Source organism: Petromyzon marinus, chromosome 1 (assembly GCF_048934315.1).
Source record: "Petromyzon marinus isolate PM22_M1 ecotype Great Lakes invasive population chromosome 1, UKy_Petmar_22M1.pri1.0, whole genome shotgun sequence".
In the NCBI taxonomy this organism is placed as follows: Eukaryota; Metazoa; Chordata; class Hyperoartia; order Petromyzontiformes; family Petromyzontidae; genus Petromyzon; species Petromyzon marinus.
This window is the reverse complement of record NC_133667.1, coordinates 11,112,412-11,126,570: the sequence shown is the minus strand read 5'-3', so window position 1 is coordinate 11,126,570 and position 14,159 is coordinate 11,112,412. Positions and strand designations below refer to the sequence as shown.

The 14,159-nt window shown below is 56.9% G+C and overlaps 1 protein-coding gene across 1 annotated transcript in view; it reads left to right on the top strand.

Annotated features, from left to right (window-relative positions):
- Window positions 1–14,159, top strand: part of ECPAS (Ecm29 proteasome adaptor and scaffold) — a 134,960-nt gene that overhangs the window by 17,900 nt on the left and 102,901 nt on the right. The window contains 10 exon segments of the mRNA XM_076071678.1: window positions 627–753; window positions 756–768; window positions 3,614–3,695; window positions 5,946–6,065; window positions 7,604–7,689; window positions 9,858–9,936; window positions 10,698–10,747; window positions 12,596–12,662; window positions 13,371–13,493; window positions 13,949–14,052. Of these exon segments, the coding sequence (XP_075927793.1) occupies window positions 627–753; window positions 756–768; window positions 3,614–3,695; window positions 5,946–6,065; window positions 7,604–7,689; window positions 9,858–9,936; window positions 10,698–10,747; window positions 12,596–12,662; window positions 13,371–13,493; window positions 13,949–14,052 (851 nt within the window).

The following is a 14,159-nucleotide window of genomic DNA, read 5'->3' as shown; positions in this document are numbered from 1 at the left end:
CTGCACCACCCCCTCCCCCTCCCCCCCCCCAGTAGCTCCCTCGCTGGCCCAGTTGAATCCAGATTCGTGTCACCCTCTCGCACTCGGGACGAGCGTCTGCGCGTGCGTGCGTGTGGAGCGGCGGCGTAGCGGGTTGGCGCTGCCGCGGACATTGGTGACGAGCACCTGAGCCGGTCCCGGGCCTCTCCCCTGGATCGGCTCGGCCACAAATGAGTACCTGGAGCGGTGTGTAAAAAAAACATCGCCTACTTTGGGGGAGACAAAGGCGGCCGGGCGTGGTGGTGCCGGCCACCCCACCACGCCCCCCTTCGTGCGCCGTGCCGGCCTTCTTCGCAGGCGCCGCTCGCTAGCGGCGCTCGCCCCATCACTCCGTTAAGCGCCCGCGGGGGGATCTGTGCCTTTGCGGCGTGCGACGGCAGCTCAGCAGCGACCCCGGGGTTTGATTCCCGTCTCACGGCCACCAACACCGGTGACGATCATCTGGGCCCCCCCCCCCTTCCTCCCCCTGGAGTTCCACTCTCAAACGAGTCGTCCCCACACGCCACTTGCCCCCCCCCCCCCCCCCCCCCGACGGTCTGCCGAGGCCACGCCGCAGGTCGGAGCAAAGCTTTGTCTTTGCCTTGCAGTGCAAGCTGGGAGTGGTGCGCCTGGCGGAGCAGGACGTCTTCGCGGAGACGGAGATCCTCATCCACCTCATCGTGGCCTCCAGCGACTCTCGGCACAGCCGTCGCCACCCGCCGCCGAGATGGAGCTACGGCGCCGGCTCGGTGTGGGGGTCGGGGGGGGGGGGGGAGGCAACTCCTGTGGCCCGGCGAGCTAGTTCACGTTCTCCGTTATAGCGGCGAAGCGTGTTCACGTTCTCCGTTATAGCGGCGAGCGTGTTCACGTTCTCCGTTATAACAACGAGCGCCTTCACATTCCCCGTTATAGCGGCGAGCGTGTTCACGTTCTCGTTATAACAAACGAGCACGTTCACGTTCTCCGTTATAGCGGCGAGCTAGTTCAGTTCCCCGTTATAACAACGAGCGCCTTCACGTTCTCCGTCACAGCGGCGAGCGTGTTCACGTTTCTCCGTTATAACAACGAGCGCATTCACGTTCCCCGTTATAGCGGCGAGCTAGTTCACGTTCTCCGTTATAACAACGAGCACGTTCACGTTCCCCGTTACAGCGGCGAGCGTGTTCACGTTCCCCGTTATAGCGGCGAGCGTGTTCACGTTCTCCGTTATAGCGGCGAGCGGTGTTCACGTTCTCCGTTATAACAACGAGCGCCTTCACGTTCCCCGTTATAGCGGCGAGCTAGTTCACGTTCTCCGTTATAACAACGAGCACGTTCCCCGTTACAGCGGCGAGCACGTTCACGTTCTCCGTTATAGCGGCGAGCGTGTTCACGTTCTCCGTTAAGCGGCGAGCGCGTTCACGTTCCCCGTTATAGCGGCGAGCTAGTTCACGTTCTCCGTTATAGCGGCGAGCGTGTTCACGTTCTCCGTCACAGCGGCGAGCGGTTCACGTTCTCCGTTATAACAACGAGCGCCTTCACGTTCCCCGTTATAGCGGCGAGCTAGTTCACGTTCTCCGTTATAACAACGAGCACGTTCCCCGTTACAGCGGCGAGCACGTTCACGTTCTCCGTTATAGCGGCGAGCGTGTTCACGTTCTCCGTTACAGCGGCGAGCGCGTTCACAGTTCCCCGTTATAGCGGCGAGCTAGTTCACGTTCTCCGTTATAGCGGCGAGCGTGTTCACGTTCTCACGTCACAGCGGCGAGCGTGTTCACGTTCTCCGTTATAACAACGAGCGCCTTCACGTTCCCGTTATAGCGGCGAGCGTGTTCACGTTCTCCGTTATAGCGGCGAGCGTGTTCACGTTCTCCGTTACAGCGGCGAGCGTGTTCACGTTCCCCGTTATAGCGGCGAGCGTGTTCACGTTCTCCGTTATAGCGGCGAGCGTGTTCACGTCTCCGTTATAACAACGAGCGCTTCACGTTCCCCGTTATAGCGGCGAGCTAGTTCACGTTCTCCGTTATAACAACGAGCACGTTCTCCGTTACAGCGGCGAGCTAGTTCACGTTCTCCGTTATAGCGGCGAGCGTGTTCACGTTCTCCGTCACAGCGGCGAGCGTGTTCACGTTCTCCGTTATAACAACGAGCGCCTTCACGTCCCCGTTATAGCGGCGAGCATGTTCACGTTCTCCGTTATAGCGGCGAGCGTGTTCACGTTCTCCGTTACAGCGGCGAGCTAGTTCACGTTCTCCGTCACAGCGGCGAGCGTGTTCACGTTCTCCGTTATAACAACGAGCACGTCACGTTCCCCGTTATAGCGGCGAGCTAGTTCACGTTCTCCCGTTATAGCGGCGAGCGTGTTCACGTTCTCCGTCACAGCGGCGAGCGTGTTCACGTTCCCCGTATAACAACGAGCCACGTTCACGTTCTCCCGTTATAGCGGCGAGCTGTTCACGTTCTCCGTCACAGCGGCGAGCGTGTTCACGTACTCGTTATAACAACGAGCACGTTCACGTTCTCCGTCACAGCGGCGAGCGTGTTCACGTCTCCGTTATAGCGGCGAGCGTGTTCACGTTCCCCGTTATAGCGGCGAGCGTGTTCACGTTCTCCGTTATAACAACGAGCGCCTTCACGTTCCCCGTTATAGCGGCGAGCTAGTTCACGTTCCCCGTTATAGCGGCCGAGCTAGTTCACGTTCTCCGTTATAGCGGCGAGCGTGTTCATGTTCCCCGTCACAGCGGCGAGCGTGTTCACGTTCTCCGTCACAGCGGCGAGCGTGTTCACGTTCTCCGTTATAACAACGAGCGCCTTCACGTTCCCCGTTATAACAACGAGGCACGTTCCCCGTTCACGGCGGAGCGCGAGTCGCCGCCTCACGAAGCTTTCGGGGCGGGTCTCGTCGGGCGTTACACAAGCCCCTGGCTCTTCCGTGAGGCAGCGCCAGCTGCGTCTCGACCCAACTCGCGGCTTGTTTAAGCAAAATGTTCTCCGTGTGCGCGTTTGTTATTGGGGTGTGTGTGGGAGCGGGAGGCACGGTAGGTGGCGCGGTTGGTGCACGCACAGGTGGCGCGCCATCACCACCGGCGGCATCATCACTGATGCCGCCGGTGGCGATGATTGTGGCGGTGACGGTGGCGATGGTGGCGGGCGGCGATGGTAGTGATCATCTCGGTCGACACGTGGCACCTGGGTCTGCCCTGTGACCCCCTGCCGGCGGGCGTTTCGTGTGGCCTTAACGTGCACATAGCCTGGCACGAGCGCCGTGGATTCGTAGCGGCCGGCGCGCTTGCGCCACGAACCCCGGTCGGCCCGCGTTCGATTCCCGCTCGCGGCCAACGCCGGCGGCGATTATCCGAGCCGTTCCCGGGCCTCCTCCCCTAGGTCGCCTCGGCCTCAAACGAGTCCCTGACGCGGCGCATCGCCACCGGGGGGAGACGAAGGCGGCCGGACTTAGATGCCGGCCACACTCCCCCCCCCCCCCCACCACCCCCTCGTGTGCCACGGTACCGGCCTCCATAGGCGGCTGCTGCTGCTGCTGCTGCTCGCTATCAACACGTCGGGGTGTGGGGGGGGGTGGTGCATCTTTGCCCTCCGTTTTTTGTCGCATGCACAGCACGGTTGACTGGAACAACCCGGCGCTGGTGAACAAGCTGTACCGCGTCTACCTGGGCGACGTGCCGCTCAAGACCAAAGACGTGAGTGCCGTCGCGTGCCGGGCTTCTTGGCCAACCGCGGTCCGCGCCCCGCCCCGCGCTTCGACGGCGGCGGCGGCGGCGGCGGCGCGCCGAGTGGCCGGCGCCCCCCAGCGCCAGGCCCCAGGAGCACTTTGGGAGGTTCGCGCGAAGTGGCTGCAGGAGGGTCGCCTCGGTGGGTCAAACCCGCGCGGCCGCCGCCACGGGTTTGACCGACCGAGACGACCGGCAGATGCGCCGGCAGCCCGCAGCCCGCAGCTTGTGCCAACTCGCTGCGTTTTAGCCCCCCACCCCCCCCCCACCCCCCCCCACCCCCCCCACCACCTTCCCCGGCGCTCTCGTCCGCTCGTTGCGAGCGTCGCTCCTCCGTCGTTGCTGAGGGCGACTGCCTCCAACTGCCCAGTGGCGTCAGCGTTCCTCGCGAGCCTCCTCCTCCTCCACCACCACCACTCACAACAACAACATCGGTAGTTACCACTTCACCGTAAGCAGTTGTGCCAGGCTGAGGTGTATTACAACTCCATCATCGTCATCATCACCACTACTAACTACGGCCATCAACATCATAGCTGCCACCGCTACCCAACGTCACTGCCATTGATTACCACCAGCACCACCAGCGCTATGCATCGCCATCACAGCATCATCATCACCAAAGACAAATATATTCCGCATGTGACCTGAACAGACTGTTGGGGCAAGTGCCGTTAGCGAGCACCTATGAAGGCCGGCACGGCACACGAGGGGTTGGGTGGTTGGTCAGCACCACGCCCGGCCGCCTTTGTCTCCCCACTGCTGTTGTTCACACTGCACCAGGTACTGATTTAAGGTCCGAGACAACCTTGGGGTGGCCCAGTAGCGATTCAGATAATCGTCACTGGCGTTGACCGGGAGCGGGAGTCGAACTCGGGCCAGCGCAGTGACGATGATGACTCCACTCCAGGTTTTCCCCTCCACATTTAGAATCAGCGTCACGCGTTTTTCGATTCATTGGCCACCATTAGTTTCCGCACAGACGATAAGCCACTTGCTTGAGCTATCGTTCCCTTTTGAGAAAAGAAGATAATAGCTCAGTGGGTATTGCCTGGTAAAATAATAAAAATAGTTCAGTTTAAGTCAATGTATCTCCGTGCATCACCGTGTGTTTAGAGTGTTCAGCTCGTTTTCAGAATTGACTTGGCCACAAATCATTGCTCAAGGAAGTGTCTCTTCACGTGATAATGTATAGCAGTAGCCAAACACTGTCAACACGTGATGTTGATTCTTAATGTGGAGAGAGAAAACCGAAAGAGCCGGGAGAAAAATCCACACGCGACCACGGGAAGAGAGAGAGAGAGAGACGCACACTCCAAACACACAGCAGCAGACGTCATTAGTGTCAGGATGGAACCCACGACCTCCCGTATACCAGGCGAGGTAGTTAACATCTCGCAACTGTGATGATGATGGTGAGAGAGAGACACCGCCAACTCCAAACACACAGCAGCAGACGTCATTAGGGTCAGGATGTAACCCACGACCTCCCGTATACCAGGCGAGGTAGTTAACATCTCTCAACTGTGATGATTATGGTGAGAGAGAGACACACCGCCAACTCCAAATACACAGCAGCAGACGGCATCAGGATCGGGATGGAACCCACGACCTCTGTATTCTAGGCGAGGTAGTTAACATCTCTCAACTGTGATGATGATGGTGAGAGAGAGACACACCGCAAACTCCAAATACACAGCAGCAGATGTCATCAGGATCGGGATGGAACCCACGACCTCCTGTATACTAGGCGAGGGAGTTAACATCTCGCAACTGTGATGATGATGGTGAGAGAGAGAGACACACCGCAAGCTCCAAATACACAGCAGCAGATGTCATCAGGATCGGGATGGAACCCACGACCTCCTGTATACTAGGCGAGGGAGTTAACATCTCGCAACTGTGATGATGATGATGGTGAGAGAGAGAGACACACCGCAAGCTCCAAACACACAGCAGCAGATGTCATCAGGATCGGGATGGAACCCACGACCTCCTATATACTAGGCGAGGGAGTTAACATCTCGCAACTGTGATGATGATGATGGTGAGAGAGAGAGAGACACACCGCAAGCTCCAAATACACAGCAGCAGATGTCATCAGAATCGGGATGGAACCCACGACCTCCCGTGTACCGGGCGAGGGAGTTAACATCCCCTAACCACCGCCTGGCTGCCTCTGCGTGCGATTTCCCCCCCCGTCTCGTCTCCCTCCCGCAGGGCTCCACGATGAAGCCCGAGCAGAAGCGAGAGGCGGCGAGCACGCGCATCAAGCTCAAGATCACCCCCCACCTGCTGAGGTCACGGCAAGCGGCCGAGACCTTCCCAGCCTGCATACAGGTGAGGCCGTGCACGCCCGTGCGTGAGGCCGTGCGCGCGTGCGTGTGTACGTGCGTGCGTACGTACATGCGTGCGTACGTACACGTGCGTGCGTACGTACACGCGCGCGTATGTACACGCGTGCGTACGTACACGCGTGCGTGCGTACGACTCAAAACTGAAAGTTACAACAGTTTTTTTACGTTACCAATGCAAGGGCCCGCCGAGCCTAGATCCACACAGTCCGTCCCTCGGTTGACGTTTTTGTTTTTTTAAAATCCGTTTCCACGAAAACGACTTTTGTCAACCGAGGTGACTTGCTCGTGATCGAGTTCAACACGACGGAGGCTTTCGCGAGGCAATGTTTTATTTTCGGCGTTTGGTCGCGTCAATGTTGTGCCTTCGCTCCCCAACACTCGGCCCGGCGCGCTGCGCCCGTAGCGACGTGGCCACGTTCTGTTCACGTGACGAGCCTCGCTTAAGTCGGCTGTGCCCCGGGGGCGGTGGCGGGTGTCACGACGCGTTTGCACGTCTACGCGTTGTAACGCGACGAAAACCCTGCGTCTTGGACGCCCGAATCGACTTGGTTTTGCGAGTTGAAATGTACGCTGGAAGAGAAGTGGCCGAGTCTGCGGGAGAATGCAACCGTTTCCGCTGCCAATAACAGAAAGCCTAATTCTGATTGAAAGCTTTCGTGACTGCAGGGATTCATATTCTTGGTTCTTTCGGTAAAGTCACCACCCACCACGTAGAAGGGAAACAATAAAATAATAAAAAATATAAAACGATTAAATTCTCACGACATTTCGACCGCAACACAAAGCAATCATCATCATCAGGTGTGAAAACCACAGCAAGAAATATTTTCAAATTTTCTTGCTGTGGTTTTCACACCTGATGATGATGATTGCTTTGTGTTGCGGTCGAAACGTCGTGAGAATTTTCCCGTTTTATATTTTTATTGTTTCCCTTCCACGTGGTGACTTTACCGAAAGAACCGAGAATAAGCCCAACGCTGTTAAACAGAGCCCCAATCCAAGGTCTGAAACCGCTCATCAGTGGGGGCGTCGCTGATTTGCCGAGGGGAATGGCTCAGCCCACCAGTTCCGGGCGCTCTCTGATTGGCCGTCACTGCCGAGAACGATCGGCGCCACGCAGCCTGCGAGCGGCTGTTAGCCCCGGGTGCCACGGGTGATCGACGCCGGTTTCGCCGTCACTGGGGATCGTCGCTACCGCGTGCCCCCCCCGTACTTTGCACTCCTGTTGCGTCGTATTGTTGTGGGTCTCACGTTCTGACCCCCCTCCCCCCTCCCCGTGTGCCCCCTTGCCGGACATCTGTGACCAAGAGCTTCACAGCTCATCGGATACCTCCGGCAGCATAAATAAACGAACCGCGAATTAAAACATGAAGTATAACCCGGTCTTGTGCAAGCACGTATTATTACACATCGTAGCCCGGTGCCACGTGTGATGACTTCCGGTTTCGCCGTTGTTGTTGTTGGGGGGGGGTCGTCGGTTCAATGCATCCTCTGAGCGGCCGTTACCCCGGGTGCCCGCAGGTGGTGTTTGACGGGCTGTTCGGAGCCAGCACCAACGCCAAACTCAAGGGTCTCTCGTTGCAGTTCGTGCACCACATCTGCGCCGTGTAAGTCCACGGTGTCCAGACAACACCCCCCCCACCGCGTCCCTCTTCTACAGTCGCCCGTCCCCCTTCTTCCGCTTCCCTCGCCGCTGCCCCTCCACTCCTTCCCGGCCCCCCCTCCCCCCGCTCCCTCTCCCTACACCTTTCCTAGCCCCTAAGCAGCCTCGGTCGCGGTCACACCGCATCCCTCTGCCCGCTGCCAATCTCAAATCGTTCTCTCGCCCCCCCAACCGTTTTGGAGACGTATGTTCGCGCGCCTTGAACACGGCCGCTCTGCAATTATGAGGTGCGATGAATATTCAACGGACGTGAAACTCTCTGCGCTGGCGATGGCGAATGCGTGGAGGGGGGGGTGCTTTGGTGCGGGTGCTCAAATCGCCGTCGGAGAGATGCCTCAATCCTGGCGGGGCGGTTGACTCAGCCCATCATCCCGCAAGGGGTCGATAAAGCCAAGAGCACTTCTTGTGTGATGCCGAAAACTATGGGGGTTCCTTAAAAAAAAAAAGTGAACACCTTGTGAGAATTTGCAACAACACCAAATGCGGTGCCTCTGCGCTATGGGGACCACCGGGGAGAAGATTCCAGGGCGTGCGTTGACGACGATGGCGAACGAGAGGGAGACTCTTCGACTTTTTGAAGCTGTTAAGACACATTGGTCAGCATTAGTCTTTGGGTCTTTCGGTAAAGTGACGTAGAAATAGATTAAAATAAATAATTGAATACGACGTTTCGATTGCAACACAAGCAACCGTCATCAGGTGTGAATGAATGCAAGCTCGGAGAGAGACACACATGGAGAGAGACAAACACAGACACAGAGACAGAGAGACACACACATGGAGAGAGACAAACACAGACACAGAGAGAGAGACACACACAGAGAGAGAGACAAACATAGACACAGAAAGAGACACACAGAGAGACAAACACAGACACAGAGAGAGAGACACACAGAGAGAGAGACAAACACAGACACAGAGAGAGAGAGAGACACACACAGAGAGACACAGAGAGAGAGAGACACAGAGAGAGACACACAGAGAGAGAGACAAACACAGACACAGAGAGAGACGCGGAGAGAGAGAGAGAGAGACAAACACAGACAGAGAGAGAGACAAACACAGAGAGAGACAAACACAGACACAGAGAGAGAAAGAGAGACACACAGAGAGAGACACACAGAGAGAGAGACACAGAGAGAGACAAACACAGACACCAGAGAGAGAGACAAACATATACACAGAGAGAGAGACACAGAGAGAGAGAGAGAGACAGAGAAAGAGAGAGACACACATGGAGAGAGACAAACACAGACAGAGAGAGACACAGAGAGAGAGACACATGGAGAGAGACAAACACAGACACAGAGAGAGAGACACAGAGAGAGAGAGACAAACACAGACAGAGAGAGAGACACAGAGAGAGAGAGACAAACATGGAGAGAGACACAGACACAGAGAGAGAGGACACAGAGAGACACACAGAAAGAGAGACAAACACAGACACAGAGAGAGAGACAAACACAGACACAGAGAGAGAGACACAGAGAGAGAGAGAGACACACAGAGAGAGAGAGAAACACAGACACACAGAGAGAGAGGCAAACATATACACAGAGAGAGACAAACACAGAGAGAGACAAACAGACACAGAGAGAGAGAGAGACACACAGAGAGAGAGGTGAACAGAGAGAGAGAGACACACATACAGAGAGAGAGAGACAAATACAGACACACAGAGAGAGAGACAAACACATACACAGAGAGAGACACACAGAGAGACACACAGAGAGAGACACAGAGAGAGACACACAGAGAGACAAACACAGAGAGAGAGACACACAGAGAGAGACACAGAGAGAGACACACAGAGAGAGAAGCACAGAGAGACACAGAGAGACACACACGCAGAGAGAGACACACAGAGAGAGAGAGACAATAACAACCCACACCGCAAACTCCAAACGTACAGCAGGCGTCGTCAGGGTCGGGATCGAACCCACGACCTCCCGTACATCGGAAGGGGTAGTTAACATCTCCTAGCCATTGTTGGCGCCCCTAATGAGAATTTGGAGTCTCCACCACTGGTTCTGCTGATGCGCCTTCGTGAAGCGTGAGATCGTGGTAACCCAGGCGCCTCCACTCCCCCCCTCCCCCCTCCTCGGTGTCCAGGTGCCCTGAAGCCAAGATCAAGCCGCTTGGTCCGATGCTGCTCAACGGACTAACAAAGCTCATCAACGAGTCCAAGGAGGTGAGCTCCTCCACCCCGTTGCGGGGCGAAGGGGCGGTATGGGGAGATAGAGAGAGGGAGGGAGGGAGGGAGGGTGAGAGGGAGGGAGGGAGGGAGATAGAGAGAGAGGGAGGGAGGGATGGAGGGAGGGAGGGAGGGAGAGAGGGAGGGAGGGAGGGAGATAGAGAGAGAGGGAGGGAGGGTGAGAGGGAGGGAGGGAGATAGAGAGAGAGGGAGGGAGGGATGGAGGGAGGGAGGGAGGGAGATAGAGAGAGAGGGAGGGAGGGAGGGACGTTATCCCTTTCGTGTGCGTGTTACGTGGAGCTCCCTTCGCGACCGCTACGTCGCCAGCCGCGCCGGTCGGAGGCGCGACGTCGTGGGAGCGAACGGCCAGCTCCGTCCGCCACACGCCGAAGACGGCCGCCGCTCGCCTGCCGGCCGAAGTGGCGGTGGTGTCGGCGGGCCGTGCTCTCGTAGGCCGCGCGGGAGTGTCCAAAGTGGGGGGGGGGGGACTCTTTCGCTTGGCTGCAGGAGGTCACGGGACAGTTGACCCTCAGACCCAGCGGGTGCCGCAGCCGCAGCCGCAGCCGCCACGGGGTTTCGACCGACCGAGATGACCGGCGGATGCACCGGCTGTGCTCCCCCCCCCCAAACTCCATTGTAGCCGTCCCGGCGCTCCATAGTTTTTTGTTTCTGCTGAATGATCCCTGGCCTCTTCTCTCTCTCTCTCGCTCCTCTCTTTCTGTTCTCTTTTCTTAACCCCCCCTCCCCCCCCCCCGCAGGACTCGAAGCTTCGCTCGCTCGCGTACACGGCGGTGGGAAAGCTCTCCTCGTGAGTACTCAAGACCAACTTCACTCGCCGGCAAGGGGGGGTGGATGGGGGGCGGTGGGAGTGGCGGGGGATGGATGGTGGCGTTTAACCGCATGGGTGGAACAAACGATGCGGAAACCAACGAGACCGCTGATACAAACGATAAAAAAAGTAATTCTAGATTTGAAGCTTTCGTGACTGCAAGGATCCATACTCTTTGGTTTTTATTCGGTAAAGTCACGTAAAAAGCAACAAAAAAATCAAAAATAAAAATTCACGACGTTTCGGCCACAACACAAGTGGCCTTCATCAGGTGAAGGGAGCAGACTGTCTGGCAGGGTCTCTCTCTCTGTCTGTACAGTCTGCTCCCTTCACCTGATGAAGGCCACTTGTGTTGTGGCCGAAACGTCGTGAATTTTTATTTTTTATTTTTTTGTTGTTTAAAAAAAGTAATCCGTCTCTACCATTTTTTACATACCCCTGAATCGGGACCCTGAATAGCGACAGCCTCCAATCGAATCGCTGTCTTTAACCGATCGACGGAGGAATGTGTTCCGTGAGCAACGGTGGTGAATGCGACCCCCTCGCCTGTCCCACCCCCCCCTGTGTCTCCGTGTTTCACGATGGCTAGGAGATGTTAACTACCTCGCCTGGTACGCAGGAGGTCGTGGGTTCGATCACGTTCCTGACGGGGTCTCTCTCCCTGTGGTTGCGTGAAAATGTTTTTGTTTTTAATATCCGGGTCCTCCGTCCCCCCCCCCCCCCCACATTTATTTGGCCCGCTGTTAAATTTGCCCGCTTCACTGAGCTGTGTCATCTGTGGTCGGCAGGTCGCTTCTGAAAATGAGCTATGTAGCTCAGTGGGGCTTTACACCTAAGTAAAATAAAAATAAAATAGAGTTTAGTTTAGTAGGCTTTCGCGAGCAACATCATCCATAACGCAGGTTTGTTTTTTGTTTGGGGTCAGATCGCGTAAATATATGAATATGTCGTAAAACCCACCACCACCCAACACAGCCAACTAGTAAGGTTTGTCACGTAAACAGAACGTGGCCAATTCGTCACGAGTACAGCACTAACCGGTTGTGTTGGAGAGCAAAGCCACAACATTTACAATCTGAGTACGACGTTTCGCCAGCTATTACAACCAGCTTCATCAGGCTAGTTTGGCGATTACGAACGATTCGTAGCCTCGCGGTACACGTATCGTCCCCACGTGTAAACCACGGCTCGCACTGATCCCCGCACTGCCCGCATGAATTCCGCTCTCTACTGTTGTTCTTCGGCCCGATATCTCGAGCGGTGTTTCTCAAACTTTTTTTAACCTGCGCAGGGGGGGGGGGACGTGTGGGGGTGGAGTTGCTGGGCCAAACATTTCCGCGGACTCACCCAGCCCCCACCGTACAGACTTACTGACCTGCTGACTGACTTACGGACTGATGGACCGACCGACCGACCGACTTACCGACGGACAGACCTGCTGCTTCCTGCTGCACCCCTGGGTGCCGTTCTGAACGCCGATCCGATCCATCCAGGAGGGAGGGCAAAAGCGGCGTGCACCTCGGGCAGTGCATGCCCAGAAATCTGTGCAGCGTGCCCGCATTCTTTTATCTAACGCGTTGTTCCGTACTTTGTATTTTTATCTAACTTGCTGTTCCGAACGTCGTCTTTTCTTCCAGCCCATTATTTACGAACTTCATCTTTTTTTCTAACTCGTCGTTCCAAATTTTGTCTTTTTTTTTTAGCTCTTTCCGAACTTCGTCTTTTCTTCTAACTCGTTCCGAACTTAATCTTACTTTTTTAACTCGTTATGAACCTCGTCTTTTCTTCTAGCTCGTTGTTCCGAACATCGTTTGTTTCATGTTGCAGGCGCCTCCCGCAGCTGTTCTCCAAGGACATAGCCCTGGTGCAGCAGTTCCTGGAGGCTCTGTGCAAGGTGAGGTTCAACCCCCTCTACCCGCACGTGCTGAGTATTGAGCGCTGGATCACGTGACCCACGGTCTGTGAATCGGCGGTGCGGAGGGCAGTGCTGGATCACGTGACCCACGGTCTGTGAATCGGCGGTGCGGGGGGCAGTGCTGGATCACGTGACCCACGGTCTGTGAATCGGCGGTGCGGGGGGCACTGCCGATTCCACAAAATGATAGCTCAACGAAGTGGCTTATCGTCACGTGGAAATTTATAGCAGCCAAATTACCCTGAACGCTTGACGTTGATTCTAAATGTGGAGGGGAAAAACCGGAGAGCCCGCAGAAAATCCACGCAACTACGGGGAGAACATGCGAAACTCCAAACATACAGCCGGCGTCAGGGTAGGGATTGAACCCACGCACTCCTGCATACCAAGCGAGGGAGTTAACATCTCGCCACCGTGGCGCACCCCGTCATGAATGAGGTGGCGACCGCATCTGCCGTGCCCCGTTCTCAATCTTCGCTTGTTTTTTTGCGCGTTTAGTTTGTTGCCCTTCCCCCGCACCTCCGATTAGCACGGTTGGCTACGTACGGTGCTTACGTACGTCGCAAAGGTTTTAACGTAACGTGCGAGGGGCATCTTTATCTTCCGACCACTGTGCACGCGTGTGACTGCACCACCCCTCCTCCTCGTTTCCCCCCCCCACCCAACCCCCCTTCCCCCGTCGTCCAGGAGGACCCCGAGGATCGGCTCTGCATCCAGGAGGCTCTGTCCATGATGGCGCCGGCTTACAGTGGCCTGCAGGGGGCAGACCTCAAGCTCATGGAGGCTCTGGTGGCCGGGTACATCGAGAAGGTCAGGAACACCCCCCCTCTGATCCCCACCCACCCCCCAATCACCTCCCCACAGTCTCTCCACGTTCACTGCACTGCTGCCTGCGTGTGTGCGCGTGCGTGTGTGCGTGTGTAGGTGGGGAGCGGTGGTGTAGCGGTTGGCGCGCTGCGCTATAAACCCGGCGACCCGGGTTCGATTCTCGCTCATGGCTAACACCAGTGTGTCACCTCCACGTGTCCCCCCCCCCCCTCCCATCCACTCCACTCCTGTGTCTCTCCTGTGTCCTTTCATGTGCCATGTCTTTGACGCGTGTGTACGTGTTCCCCACGTCCCTGCAACTCCTCACGTCCCCGCGTCTCCTCCCATCTCCCCGTGTTTCTCCTGTCTTCCCGTCCCCACGTCTCCCCCTGTCTCCCCACATCTCCCACGTCTCCCCGCGTCTTCCCGTGTCTCCCCCCCCCCCCGTCCCCCGTTAGCCCGAGCTGCACGCTCGTCTCGTCGCGGTGAAGTTTGCGAGCGCCGTGTTCGCCCCGGACCACGTGGCCTCACGTTACCTCCTGCTGCTCGCAGCCGGAGACCCGTGAGTGGCTCTCGCCCTGAGGCTAGAACTCGCCCTGAGTCTAGCACTGACTCTACCACTAGGCCTGTCTCTACCACTAGGCCTGACTCTACCACTAGGCCTGACTC